The 15,537-nt window shown below is 41.7% G+C and overlaps 1 protein-coding gene across 6 annotated transcripts in view; it reads right to left on the bottom strand.

The window, feature by feature from the left end:
- GRIA1 (glutamate receptor, ionotropic, AMPA 1) overlaps positions 1-14,742 on the bottom strand; it is a 329,069-nt gene extending 314,327 nt beyond the window's left edge. For 3 of the 6 annotated variants that reach the window (XM_011981230.1, XM_011981231.1, XM_011981236.1), the window contains exons 1-2: positions 14,208-14,742; positions 11,116-11,253 (exon numbers count right to left, since the gene is read on the bottom strand). In XM_011981230.1, the coding sequence (XP_011836620.1) occupies positions 11,116-11,253; positions 14,208-14,289 (220 nt within the window). In that variant the 5' untranslated portion in view covers positions 14,290-14,742. Of the gene's footprint in view, positions 1-11,115; positions 11,254-12,866; positions 13,000-13,847; positions 13,993-14,207 lie in introns of those variants that run through there. The other 3 variants (XM_011981233.1, XM_011981232.1, XM_011981235.1) reach the window with 2 other exon arrangements.
- Positions 14,743-15,537: the final 795 nt, after the last annotated feature.

The raw sequence follows: 15,537 nt of genomic DNA, 5'->3' as shown, positions 1-15,537 counted from the left end.
TCTCATCAGTGTTAGTCAGGATATCAGTCCCCTGTAAATGCATGACCTATGTAAAAGAACCACACTGCCCCGTTTGCCTTGGACAGGAGCCAACTTGAGATCTCTGCTTGTTTAACAGAAGTTAAAGCCTCTTTCATTTGATCCTGGCTCTCCCTGTCCCCTCTTCAGGTATAGGGAAGGTTTCGTTCCTGCCAAAAACTAGAGGGGATGGATCCAATTAGGAGAACCTACCATCTGGTGGTGTGGGCTCATCAGATTTGCAGCCAAGATTCCAACTGGGACTGTTAAAGAGTTTGTGCACAATAGCTTGAGTGTTTGAGTAGAGCAGGAAATGTCCTGGTCACTGGGACAGAGTATAGGTGCCTCAGGATCACCAGACAGTTTACAGCTGACAGCCCCAACATATTGTCAGAGTGGCCTGGAGAGACCAGGCTAGCACTTTCTAACTGTTCTGTGAACACAGGTTTGCTCCTGGCTGGACAGGGATTACCAAAGACTCCTGCAGCTTTGATTAACTCAGAAGCCTGAATTTCAGACCTTTTGCTTGTCCTGGCTTCTGATCTTGCCTTACCCACCAGAATCCCTTGTAAGTCCTTGTCTCTTTGGTGGCTCTTCTGGCTTTAGCATGCTGATCCTTTGTCTACATTGGTTCAGCCCCAGCCTGTCTGAATTTTCTTTTTTGAAAAGATGTGCAATGGGGGACATATATATAGATAGATAGATAGAGAGATAGATTAGATAGATAGATAGATATAATATATATATATAATATATATACATATATATGTATTGTAAATGTATTTATTTACAATAAATACATAAAATAGACAATAAATACATTTGCATCTATATATAGATAGTGTATATATATATGCTTAATAGGCAAAAATATATATATGTATCTGTTTTGCCTATTAAACATTCAATCTCCATTCTTTTGGTAATAGCATCCTGATTCTCTTTGAGGGAATTATTCCTCCCCCATGTTCATATAGTTTTGGTGCGCTGGCTTAAATCCACAATCCTTTGGTCCTTCTCACTACCCCAAGCTCTAAAAATGATGCTTTCACTAGGCCTATGTCAAGCAAAAGAATACAATATCCTGGCCACTGTGTTATATCCAGAAATGAGCATGTGTCCTAAGTTTTATCCAGTGACGTCAGGTCCAGAATTTTTGTGGAACTGATGAGAAAAGAGAAGTTTCCTTTCCACTGGACTTTTAGCCGGGCAGGTGAAGGCTGCAAGCAGTAGGATCTGATATGTGACACACCTATGCCTGAGAGCAAAGCCAGTTTAGAGAAAAGCTAAGCCAAAAAATCTAGAGGGCATGTCTCAGTCCTGATGACATCAATCAGTCCCTTAATTTGGCTATACCTGAAGTTAAAACTATCCAGTTAGTTGGGTTTCTGTCACTTGCCACCAAAAGGGTCCCAGCTGCTTACTGCTCAAATGGGCTTTCCCCCTTATTTCTGTAAACAGTAATTTCTTAAGCCAAAGAAAGTCTATGATCCACATATTTAGTCCATTTTCATGGACTGAATCATAAGTGAAAAGAAATGCTTTCAGACTTAGTGTTGCTATAAATTTAGATCTTGGATAAACTTAGCCTTAAGATTTCAATTTTCCCTATCCATAACATAGATTCATTTATGGGTAATGACCACCTTCCTAGGAAAACACTAAAAATTAATTAGTTACATTTTACTTGATGCTAATAGACAAGAAGCCTGGTTAATTATATTACCCTGCATTTGCCTAGCATGTTTGACTTTTAAAACTCTTTCATACAAATAATGGCACTTGCCTGTTCTAATAACTTTGAGAATCAGGTATTAGCACCCCATATTATACATCTGGAAACTAAATCGGATATAAAAGCTTTTCAAGGTTATACAGTAAGTCAATGTCAGAACTCACATTATACAAGTTATCTCAAGTTCTGCACATACTAGAAATTCTATTCAATTTCATAGGAAATTGTTCTACTGGGTTTATAGTACCCTTAAAATCATAACAAAATATGTACAAATGATTAAAATTTTATTGAGAGAATCATCACAGCACTGTTTTCAAGAAAAAAGGGAAATAAACTAGATATCCCATAAAAGGAGACAGCTTAAATAAATTAGGGTACATATGTACAGTGGGCTTTTATGAAACCATAAAAAATGAATGTACAATAATGAAAGTAGCCTAAAGGTTATAATATGCAAAAAATCATGTTATAAGATAGTAATATAAATCTATTAATGTTTAAATTGTTAAGTTCAAAAAAAGGATGGAAAATGTATCCTTAGTACTATAATTAAACACGTTTTATTTTGCTTGCTGTCTCTATTCCTGTAGCTTTCTTTAATACATATATTACTTTTGTAGACAAACTAAAGGCTATTCTCAAAACTTTATTTTCATCCTAGAGGTTCCACACAATGAACACATGGAAACATGCCTAAACATTGGGTATCAATTTCATTATCCTCCAACTGCCTCATTAGCCCCAATTTTGCCTGCCTCCTCAACCTGGACCTCCCATGGCCCTGGGCTCCCCTGTGCTCTCTGGACAGTAGGCTGGGACACACCAAAGTCACAAGATGCATACAAGGCTCATACATCAATGGCAAACCCAGGGCTTGAATCAGAAATTCTTTATTTAGAAAATGGAACGTTATACCTTATTTAGGACCCTTCATGACAATAGTCAAGTGGGAGCTAAAATGAGCTTTCAATTTGACTTACACCTGGTTTTCACCCCCATAACTTTGCAGAAACACAACAACAGCCATCCATAGGTATTTACAGCACAGCCTATTGGAACTCTCAAAACTCATAATTTCAAAAGCATTACTCCAAGCAGCAATGATTCAGGCTTATTCTTGTCACTGCCATTCATTCATTCATGCATCTAGCATCACTGAACACTATTCTGTGGTGGTGACTGTGATGGGAAGCTAAAGTAAACAAGGTCATTGACCTCACATTGCTTAGTCCAGTTGCGCAGGTAAGACAAGTGTTCAGCTGAGTAAAACCTGGGGATAAGCGTGACCATTGCTAGGGGGATGGTAAAAAGGGCTGAGGGGCAGAAGACCATGTGAATATGAAACAGAAAAAAGGCTTAATAAAGAAGGTAAAATAAGAGCTAGAGCTGACCAGGACAGAATTTCAACAGAGCAGTATGGAAGGAGCAGTTTGTAAGTGCAAGTGAAGGAAATGGCAGTGTGAATTTGAAGACCACTGAGTTGTCTGGTTGGAACAGAGGCTGAGCTTCAGTGCTATGTATGTCTTCCTTGTTAAAATAAATGAGGACTCTGAATGAATCCCTGCCTCCACACAGCCTCACCACTTCTCCAGGCACTGCACTGGATCAGCCTCCAATCTCCAGGAATGCCCATGGGCACACAGAGCCACATACGATGACAATGCACCCCTAAACCAAGTCATCAGCTTCCCTTTCCCTGGCCTCTGTCCCGGTCCTCCTGCCCATCTGCCAGACTCCATTCCAAACTGGAGATGGGAGTAAAGAAACAAGGCCATTGAAACACAAGCCAAACATCTTCAGGAAACGTGAATTTGGCAAAGTACTATCAAGCATCTGATTTTTGATGAGAAAACAGAAATCTAACCATGGCATGTCTCTGCTTAAAACTCTTCCATGGGCTCTTTAGTCTTAGAGCTAAAGATCAAAATCCATAACAGAGTCTACAAGGCCTGGCCAGGCCTCTGCCCAGGAAGCTTCTCAAACACTCCTCTTGTTCCCATCACTGCATCACCAAAGCCTTCAGTCCTCAGCTCAAGCACCTATTCATCCTCCTGCACAGAGCTGGTTCCTTTGAATATGCTTTCATGGAATCATGGCCCTTTCTTTCAGATTGTTTATTACAACCTATAATGATACACTCATTCGTGTGACCATCTAATGGCAGCCTCCTTTATTAGCTGGTGAGCTGCATGAGCACAGGGCTGCTTTCCAGTTTTGTTCACAATAGTAAGCACTCCATAAATATTTGTTAAATATTGAATGAATTCATCTGAGGCCCCAAAGTAGGCTTAATGCTTCAGCATTTGCATACAGAATGCACCCTGGATGTGCAACTTGTTGGAAGGGAAGTCTAGAGCTTTTAGACTCTTAGCTTGTTTAGGGACCCTCTCACTAGCCAAAGGTAGAGAATTTCAATTAATCATATATCCCTGGTGTTTTCCATATGCTGCCAGCATAGAAATGCAGCCCCAGAAGGACTCTCAGAGACCATGAACTTCACTTTATAAATAAGTTCGGGGGAGGGGATGTTTCTCCAAGGTTACACCTAAATGATTCAAGAAGGTAGTCCAGCATTTGAATCCATATCTTCAAATCTCAACTCAGTGTACTATTTACTACATCAAACCTGCCATTACAGGCAGGTGTGTGTGTGTGTGTATGTGCATGTGTGTGTGTACAAATATATACATACATATTTTCCCATCTACATCGTACCTATCTTTCCAAATTCAACTCAAATGTCCTTGCTTTATGAAACCTAAATCCCTCCAACTAAAGGTTTTCCTTCCTTCTTCTGAATGTGTGTGTATGTGTATGTGTGTGTGTGTATGTAAGAGGGAGACAGAGACAGAGAGAAAGAGAGAGAGAGAGAGAAAGAGAGGCAGATTTGGTTTATGCCTACTTCCTTTATAAGAACCTGAGCCCCTTAAGAGGAAAATCAATGCCTAATGCATTTTATTTTTCTCAATTTCTAGTGCAATGCCTTGTAATGAAAAATGGATTTCATCTCTTGCATCAGCTGTCACCAAGTTGAGGCCATGTTGAGATTCAGTGGGAAGAAATCTGTAATCAACTAATGCTGTCTGCAAAGGTATGGAATGGGGCAGTGACAGTGCATATCCCCATAGAAGGTGAAAATAAAAGGGTTTTGGATGAATGAATGAACAAATTCATGAATCTTACCAGTTTTCCAAATGTGCTATATGATCACTTTATCCTGAGTGTCTGAGAGGAGAGCAGTAAGCTCACTCATCCCAGCAGGATCTTCACACTAGTCAGGGAAAGAAATGTTTACAAGGATTTTTCTCTCCATAAAAGCTGCTGATTATCAATATTATAATAAGAGCCAAGAGTCAATCATAGACAAATGTCAACACTTGTGTGCCTTAATGTAAGGACACGGGTGAAGATGGAGGAGCCAACATCAGACTGTAACATTAACCAGAGAACTGTAGACATCTGCCATGGAGCTGAGAACATAGTGTGGTGCAGGAGGCAAACTCCCAACTCTCCACCACATGGTAACAAGCATATGCAGCAGTGGTGAGGGGAGGCGAGGAGGAATATTGTGACTTTACCCACTCAAAATACCCTCCTCCCACTCCACAACCAAAATCTGCTCCACCCTTTAATGCCTGCTAAAGTTCCACCTTCCCCAAGAAGTTTTCATCATCCACAGTCATATCTTCCGCCTTGGAAGACTTAGCTCTCAAGTTGAATCATAAATTCCACTGTGACACTTCTACTGTTGGGCAATTTCACTGCTATGGTACTTTACTCTGTCCATCTATTCATAGATTTTTCTTTTTTTTGAGACAGAGTCTCATTCTGTTGCCAGGCTGGAGTGCAGTGGTGCGATCTTGGCTCACTGCAACCTCTGCCTCCTGAGTTCAAGCAATTCTCCTGCCTCAGCCTCCCGAGCAGCTGGGACTACAGGTGTGTGCCACCGTGCCCGGCTAAGTTTTTGTATTTTCAGTAGAGACGGGGTTTCACTGTATTAGCCAGGAAGGTCTCCATCTCCTGACCTCATGATCTGCCCGCCTTGGCCTCCCAAAGTGCTGGGATTACAAGCATGAGCCACTGCCCCTGGCCATAGTCATAGATCTTTAAAGGGAGAAAGCTCATTGAGTTTTGGAGCCCCACAAACTGGCTTTAAATACTAGCTTAGGTTTTTAATTTTTGCATAATATAAAGACACAATCTCTCTCAGTCTCAGTGCCATCATCAACAAAATGGTGATAATAACCTTTCAAGATTGTTACCAAAACTTAAGACAACATATGTAAAGTATTTGGCACATAGTAGGTCTTCAAAATAATCCTTGTTTATCCCACCATCAGCCACCATTCTCTTCATTACTATATACAGACTAATTTTTTGAGGGTAGGAGTTATACATCTTTGGTGTCTTTTATTATTATTTTTGACAGGGTAAATAATAGATATTATTAGAACAAAATAATAAAATGATGAATGCTGACGATATAAATCAGTTGTGAGCAGATTGGCCTACTAACGGGCCTGCCCAAACAACATAATTCGGTTACTCTAGCAATCAGACAGGAAGTAATGGAAACTTTGGTTAACTTGAGAGTTTATGTATTTAAAAAGGGCAGCACTTCTCAGCTCTAGACAATAGAAGTTGAACAGGGATGTAGGTCCAGGGTTGCTTAATGCCCTAAGTTTTTTTTTAAAGATGCCAGAAATCTGGATTTTTATGTCAAATATGAAAAAGCATTGTGTAGGTCAAGAAAAACGAATCTGTGTTGCAACTCGGAAGTTGATGAGCCATTCTCAGGCAAGAGCTAAGGCCATCTGTCTGTTGCCAGTCCCTAATGTCTTGTTGAGAAGACCCTGGGCTTCCCCAGTAGGTCCATAACAGAGGGCATCCCACTGTAGTTAGGGTTGCTACATTTCACCTATTGTAATTGAGGCTCTGAACATTTTTATGCTTTGTAATTCCCTGCCTCCTATAGACATTTATTCATTTGTATTAGGGGCATTTCCAAGTGTTCTCAACACTAAACTATAGATATACGTGGTCTTTCTGGCAGCAGTTTATATTCTGGTGGTGAAGCTAACCTATAAAGACACAAAACAGACAACATTGCAGTGCTATCAATCAGGGCTTGCAAACTCAATGCTTGCCAGAGCCAGCAGGTAAAGAAAATGAGAAGAATGGGCTTGTTGGCAAAGAGGCCATCTAGATGAGGTTTACTCTGTTCCAGCTCAGCAAATTGAGGCTACATAGACCTGGGCCCTAGTGTTGCCAGATATTTTAATATTTTAAAATAGTAGTCAAGACAAGATGTCCAAGTTTTAATGTGAAATTCCATGGTTTGTACACAGTGTGTGGGCCCAGAACTCAGTCTCTGTGCTGGAACTGGCTTGTGGATGGCTATATTTAGTGACCCCTTCTGCAGATAGACAACCCTATTTATCCTTGAGGCTCAATTAAATCACCACCTCCTAGAGACCAACTTCACTCTTCAAGGCATCTTTAATACTCCATACAAATTGCTGCTATAGCACTTGCAACATCACATTTTAATTTTCTCTGTTCAGAACAAAAAAAGTCTTACTATGGATAAAGTACTCCAGGGCAGGGAATGCAACTTACTGTTGTCTGCATTTGTAGCACTTTATATCATGCCTAGGTTTGGTTGAGGGCTCAAAAACGCTTACTAAAGGGATGGAAGACTTTTTAGATTAAAGAGTTTCTTAAAGTGTGATCCCATAATAACTGCTATAGAATTCCTCCAGGGCCTACTCTTGAATATCTTGATTCAGGAAGTAGAAAGTTCATCATGAGTCTTGCTTTAAACAAGCTCCCTGAGTGAATTTTATGTGCACTAAAGTTTGTGAACCTCTGGGCTAAACTGTTAGCTCTACAAGGAAAGAGGCTGTGCCTTCTTTCCTGGCCCTTATATTCCTAGCATCTGTCCCAGTGTTTGGCATGAAGTAGGCATTCAGTATGTATTTGCTGAACAAATGAATAAATAAATAGATGAATAAATTAAAAGGTAAGAATTAAGCTGCAACTATGCTACTCAGACCTCTAATGGTAATAATCTCAATCAGCATTTCATTTATTCCTTTATTTACACTTACCACAAAGGCACCAAGATAATCTGGGTAGCTGATCAGTAAATATCTTCTCTATGCACAATCTCCCCAAACCCTACCCCTGAAAGCTTGGAAGAGTGCTTAGAGGAGATCCCAAGGCGTTGGGTTGCTGATTCAATGGCTTTACTCTTTAATAATGGCAGACAAGGGAAGCAAGACAGATTGAACACAAAGAAGGCACCAAACTCTCACCTTGGCCAGTAGCAGTAGCCATAGTCCTCTTCTATCTTCCCCACCTTCCCTACCATACAACCGCCTCTTCTCATTTTCAGTCCCGTGGCTGCTAACATGTCTAGCATGAACAGTTCCCATTACACTTCCTCTCCCTTCCCTTCTCCACCCTCTGGTGGAGGGATAATGAATAGCAAAATGCAAAGGAAAAAATCAAATGACAGCAAAAATTATGAAAAAAACCAATAATATTAGTCATTTTCTAGATCTAAGACTGATGGGGCAGTTAATTTAAGGCAACTACTAATTCAGATTTGAAAAAAGCACAGCACAGAAAATTAAGTCTGAATAAGATGCTTTTCTTGTTTTCCATGTATCAGTAATGAGTGTATTCTTCCTAAAACCGCTGTGCTCCCACTGACATTTTCTACTCAATTCAAACTGGGACAGATGTAAAGTTTTCCCAAACCAGTGGGCTACAGCGAACATAGCCCTAAAGGGTTCTTAGCCTCACATGAAAATTAACAGAGGTTCCTCCAGCCAGCCTACCATCTCCACCTAAATTGCCCAGTACCCCCTTTGGGATCTGGGAGCTAAAGAAAAGAAACACAAGGTCTAAGCAGAAAATAACATTATTGCTTCTCAGATAATCCCCATAACAATGTTTCCCACTAGACTGTAAGCTACCTGAGAGCAAGGGCATTTTATCATCTCTGTATTTCCAATATCTTTTTCAGTTTATACCTTTGAAGAAACATTTAAAGAATTAACTAAATGAACAAGACAGGAATTCATGGAAACCTGTACACTAGTATATGGATGGCAGCATCAAGTTCAAGAAGTCAGATTCATCCACTCCAGGTTAATTGACCAAAATGAACAACATTGTCTGTATCATATTTCCGCCTCCCTAATAAACAGTCATTAACCCTATTAGAGAGCAAATCTTAGGTTGCTGAGATAAAAAGACAGAAGCACCACCTTTTGCCTTAGAACCTTTTCTCCTACTTTTGTCTTTTATTACCTTACTGTACCAGTCAACATCTTGACACTAGGAGAGTGGTTCACATCTCTTTCAACCAAGACCTGCTGTAGACATTTCTCAGTAGCATGTGTGAATACACACACCAGCTATTTATTCTTGATCCTCTAAGCAAGTAATACAAAAGCTGTAAAGTATGACAAAAGCTATGGAGCCCTGCTCCAGGAAATAAATTAGCACATGTATATGCATGCAAACGTTTACAGATACACTGATGCCCACACCCAAATGCCCCTTCCAAAGACCCTGATCAAAGCCATATTAAAAAAAAAAAGAAAGGTTATCTGATAGCAAAATAGCTACTCAGTATTATTCTAGATTCCCAGAAAGATGGTTTCATAAAACTACAATTCAACATTTAAACTTCAGCTCTTTTTTTAAGGGTAGTGAGTAACGCAGTAGACAAGATTTTCGACCTCAGCATCACCAAAATGAAGAATTGCTATTTTATTTATTCAATGGACCAGTCCTGTGCAAATCACAGCTACAGTTTGAAATACTGTAAGTTTTTCTCCTTAGGTGCTTTATTAGACCTCTGCCTTACAAGACCCTGAAAATTCCCTTTCATTTCTTGGGTAATCCCACTAGTTGATTAGGTTACCATAAGAATCAGTGTATCTATCACAGTATCCAGGAACATGGGCCTTTGGGTCTCAAAACCACCATTTGCTTCCTGAGTAACCTCAGGCAAGTTATATAACCTGTTGTAGCCTCAGTTTTCTCATCTATAAAAGGAAGATAATGTCTAGTACTCTGCAAAGCTCCTGTGAGGATTAAATGAGCTAACACATGAAAAGCAATTAGTGTATTACATGGGCTGTAGTCAATGCTTAACACATGGTAATGAATGTGACTATAAATGACTATAAAGTATTTATCATGGTTCTGATGTACAGTAAGTTCTCAATAAATGAAATCTGCTATAATTATAGTTCTTGAAATTTGTATCAACATTATTTTAGGAGTGGTCTTAGGGATAGAAAGAATTCTGACTTCTCATTTTGAAACTTCAAAACATAGCCTATTCGAATCACTGGGAACTCACCAGTGGGACTATGAGAAAGACACAAAGGAAATATGGTCCATGCCTTCCATCACAGACAGCTCAGCAGAAGTCACCAAGTCAACAGTGACACAGCAAGACTATTGTGCCAATTCAATCCAGTTTGGGGTCTCATATTGTTCTTGTGAATTCAGCTCACACTTCCCTGCCATAAATTTTTACTTGAGCTTAATCCCTGAAGGGAAAATGTGTTTCCTGATTAATTTTTATGCTTTCATCTGTCATAAAATGCCAATCATGTGAGCACAGGCTTCCTTTTCATTCCTAGTTGCCAGGAAAACTCAGAATGGTGTTCGTTGCCCACATTTTACAATGCATTCAATTCAGATGTCAGAGATCTATCTATCCCTTCTGCTTCTTGAGGCCACCTTTGTTCTGTTTGATGCTCAATGACCATCCTACAAACTGTGTCTTAAACAACCAATCTTCTCAAGCCATTTTAAAAATGACCAAGGTGCCAAGTTTTAATAATTATTGGTCACTTCCGAAAATGAAGAACCAGACGTATACAACTTCTCAACTATTTTTTCTTATCAAGCTACATTCTGTCCATTTAACTTGTGGATAGGAAATGCCTTAAGCATTTTAGACCACATTTTCATAAACTCAGGACCCTTAATTCTATGTCTCTCAGAAGTTTCGTATGTGCAAAACTCTCAGCTGGACCAGAAAACCTCTGCAAGGTAGGGAAGATGCAGTCAACCCAAGCACTCATCGTGCTGGCATTTAAAGTTAGCTGACAGTGAAAAAGCAAATCCATTCCATGAAGCATTGCAGGGGCTAAAATGCCAACTGCTGGAATCACTCAGAAGCCTCTAGACATTTTTCTTGGAGGGCTTTATCTTATGAAGACGAATGGCAACTGAAGTCATTTTTGCAACACCACCAGCTACCCACAGGCCCTCCTTTCATTGGTCTAGCGCAGAAAGACATCTCAGAAATAGAAACAATTACTTACATCTATAGGTCATCTCAAAGCTGTCACTGATGTTCACAATATCAATCTGGGGGAGCAGCTTCGGGGGCTCTGTGAGTTGCGACAAAGCAAATCTAAAAGCAGCATGTTCCTGTGACTGCTGGTTTGGAAATAATCCCCCTAGGAGAAAAGAAAATGCAACATGGTATATGGGCTAGAGATAGGTTTTAGTTCCTCACAACTCACCCCAGATGAGTCCTCTTCTTCTCCCCATGCCAAACTCACTAGCTGTAGCCTTGAGCGGTAGAGATGAGAGTTCAAATAGACTTAACTGGATGCTGACACTTAAGCTCCTACAGATGAGCTTTTTTGTGACAAGGGCCTCTAATATCTATTACTTTGCTCAGACATTTGATTGTGTACCCCTCAACTCAGCTAAAGTCAGAGAAAACAGGAGACTTGTGCTGTTTCTCTTCCTCCTCCCTTGTGCAAACCACCTAGGAACTGCTATTCTCTTATATAAACATATACATAAGCCCCCTCACCCTCTTGTCATGTCTACTTTTTCTTATATCAACCCCATCTCTCACCAGAGAGCTTTATGGGAATTAGGTACTAATCAATGCTGCAGGGTGATTGAAATATAGCTCTGGGACCCTGTGGGCTTCTCCACTACTATAACTGTTTGCTTGGACACTTCTTAGTCTTTGGCCTAGCAAGACCTGCATGCAATCTAACTATTCTATTGCCCCTAAGGTTTATTATTCATTTTCTCTAAAAACACTTGTTTTTCTGCAAACAATGTTTTGCTGCTTCTTTCACCACTCATGATCCCAGTTACCTAGGAATGACTTGTTACATAAGGGATTGCCATTGTGTGTTTGCATGGTGGAACCTTGTGCCTCAAAGATGTGGGATCTTAGGAATCTCAAGAGGATACAAGCGTTCTATTCTAGTAAAAGGTATAGCAAAGTGCCTGATAGGGTGTCTGTTCCGAGAAACAAGAGTTCATGGCTTACCTTTGTATTTACTGTCAACATGTAAATCAATTACATTTCGGTGAATTAAAATCAGCCATTTCTAGAGACTGAACTACAGTGATGTTTACATAGAAGTTTATCTCAGATCTGACAGTAATCATAGTCCAAACACAATGCACTTCTAACTTCTTGTAGAGTGGGTGTTTATTTTTAAGAACCAATAAATGGATTGCAAGCCTTTTGTTACAGATCACACGAATAGAATCAAGTACTACCTGATGGTGATGATATTTTCAGCATTCTGTTCTACAATTTAATGCTTCAATCTCTGTTTTTGAAAACAGTAGCAATGGCTTTATCAGTTAAACAACCAAGGTAGGGCTAAATATAATTTTAAAAATCTGCAGAGATACATGAGAAAACAGCACATACACAAAACATTCTCATGCATTTATACCAGTTGCTATATATACAAATACACTAGACAAACACATCCCATCCACAAAGGATAGGTAGTATATAAGCACAAATGTAAACAATGCCACATGTAAGAGCCAGTGATTTCCACATGTACAAGTGCCCCCATTTTAAAGAATAAAAACAACAAAAAAATTATTGATTCTGATGCTCCCCCTTCCCCCCAGATGACCACACCCCAAACACTGTCCTGTCCCCTTTCTCCTCCTCTGCAATGAATGAAAGAGAAGGGGTGGGAGGTTGGGGAGTAGAAGGCTACAGGCTGGGCTACAAGGGAAGTGTCTCCCCTGAAGGCAGGAAGTTTTGTGTGTAAGGCACTAGCACACAGATACATACACACTTCAGGATGTAGCTTAACAGGTGTCAGGAAACAAAGCAAGTTACTCCATGACCACTCCAAGCCGCCAGCTAGTTGGAGAGGCCGAAAGAGATGGGTACTGCAGCACACATATGCCTGACAAAATATCAATTGCACCATGTCCCCCCTCAAACACACACTCACAAAAGGGCACAAACTCCCAGTAATGCGAACTTTCCCTAGTGGAGCTATCTCCCTACCAGGGAAGAGAGACTAGAAACCAAACCAACAAAGATGCTTCCAAACACAGCAGCTTGCTTCATTCTGGGACACAAACGACACTGAAATCCTGGTTACACGGAAGCCCCAAGCCCTCGTGGACATGCTTTGTGGTTGGCGTTATTGCTCCTGTTTGTTTTGCTTTCCCTCATGATTATCAGGAGTAGCAATATCTGTCAGTTCCCTCAGAAATACAGGGAGGGTGGCGGGGCCTTTCAGAAGTGCAACAACTAAGAAGGGGAAATGGGGAACAAGAAAAGCATGCAGCATGTTGCAACCTGCCTCTAAGTTGAGAGGATGGAGCCCAGTAACAAGGATAACGGACAGCCAACAGGAGGAGAAAGGAGCATGTGTACGTACGCGTGTGTGCTTGTGTGTGTAAAAGGTAGACCTCTGTGGACAGGAAATCTAAGAGGAGGGGGCAAGGAAGGAACGGAGAAAAGGCAGGCTAGGAAGTTCCAGGATCGGGGAGTGGAGACCACCAGCGCAGCATGGCAGACAGCAAAGGGAAGGCAGCTGGAGGAGTCCAGAGCAGGAGATGGAGCCTACCCGCCTTGGAGTGGGGGCCTTCTGGCATTATTTCAGTGGCTGCAATATACCCAGCACCCCTCACTCCTTCTTCTAGAGGGTCTCTTTTCTGTCTCCCAGCAAAGAAAGCACTGCCTCCTTCAATTACATATATATGTGCATATGTAATATATAATCACACACGTGAAAACACACACACCATACATACTTACATTAAAAATGGAATCAAGCACCATCTACCAAGCAATACAGTTAACTCCTTAAACACCCACCACCCCTTTCAGCCTGATTTTTTTTTCCTCCAAAGCGATAGTTCCTCCATTTCACATGCTCTTGCCTGGAGTGCGAGTGGGATGTGTGTATGTGTGCGAACACTTCCCCTCTGCCCTCATCCGATCAGGAGAAGCCCCCTCCTCTGGCTGGCAGCCCAAGTCTCCCTTCTGTTACTGCAGCACAGCCTTAGGGAGCCAAGCACAACAGTCAGTATCGGGGAGGGGGTACACAACCCCTACGCCCCAGAAAATCCCTGGCCAGACCCAGAAAGTCCCTCCCCAGGCTGCCCCCTCACTCACCGATCTGGATATTGTTGGGGAAATTGGCACCTACTACCGCGCCTAGGAAACCGGTGCAGAAGAAGGCAAAAATGTGCTGCATATTCCTTTTTGCATTGGCGAAAAAGAAGCCCAGGTCCAATCATAGATTTGGTGTTTCTCCCCCCTTTCCCTTTATTCTTCTCGCTGTTCTGCCTGTTCTTTTCCTCCTGCTGTTCCTTCCTTGCTTGCTTCCTTCCTTCCTTCAGTGAGGTTTGTCTGTTTCCCTTGGAATCGGAGCACTTAAACTGCAGCGTTAACACCAACTGACAGCCAGATTAACTGAGCACGGGAAGAGAAGCCCGTCCTCATGCTAGCTGGAGCGCTGGCTCCCCCTCTCCTTCTCCTCTCCCCTCGCAGCCTGCCTCTCTCTCCCTCCCTTGCTCTCTCTCGCTCTCCCCCTCACACTCACACAGGCAGTAAGCTCTATGCTAATACCCACCGAGCCAGCTTGGAGTTCCACAGCCGACCTTCCTACTTATTCCCCCTGCCTTCCGTCCTCACCTTATCCTCCTTTCTGTGTGTGAAGAAAGGTTGGGGGGGCGGGGAGGTGACACGTGGCGCTTGGTCCTGGAAGGGGCAACCTCGCAGTCCTCTTTACCCTCCCCCGCCTTTCTGAGCTCTCTCTGCCCCCTCCCCCAGCCCCCAGGCTGAAGCTGCTGGGAATGTGGGTTCAGCTGTAAGTCAGTAGGTGGCAGGGGGTCCCCACAATAGTCCTCAATCCACCAGCTGCTTGATCTAGGTCACTTTTTCTAGGAGTCCACGGGCTGCGCTGGATATATCTCCTGCACTCCACTGGCCCAATTATTCCTACAACTAATTCCTGAGGGAAAGACCCTAGAAATCCCTCCTAGGAAATTTAAAGGAAAAAAAAAAGGCTTTCTCTCTCCTAATGGAAGGAATGACAGATAGAGAAACAAGGGAGGATCTGGAGTGATTGGCAGGTATTTTGACCAGATATTTGATAGTCCCTGTCTACCTTTACAAGTGAAATGGTGGTCTCTTTTCAATCCTAGGCATTTAAAATGGGCCCCTTTCTCCCTTTCCCTGCATTCCACAGGAGTCTATAGCATCAGAATCGTGTGGGTGTACAATAAAGACTAAGGATACTTACACAGAGCAATTACATGAGTCATTTTGCAGGGATTCTGGTGAGAGGATTCAAGCTTCTTTCAGTTCTCTCTGGATGCTGGTCGTGTCTGGTGTAAGCTGGAACTTCATAGACTCTCCTGGACCAGGGTTTCTGCTGAAATAACCTGTAGAGAGATCAACTGTGTTTGGGAGAACAGTGTTAAATGCAAAGCAGCAGCCA

The sequence above is a fragment of the Mandrillus leucophaeus genome, unplaced genomic scaffold, assembly GCF_000951045.1.
Source record: "Mandrillus leucophaeus isolate KB7577 unplaced genomic scaffold, Mleu.le_1.0 Scaffold222, whole genome shotgun sequence".
Taxonomy (NCBI): domain Eukaryota; kingdom Metazoa; phylum Chordata; class Mammalia; order Primates; family Cercopithecidae; genus Mandrillus; species Mandrillus leucophaeus.
The sequence above is the reverse complement of the archived record's forward strand: the minus strand, read 5'-3'. Positions and strand labels throughout refer to the sequence as shown.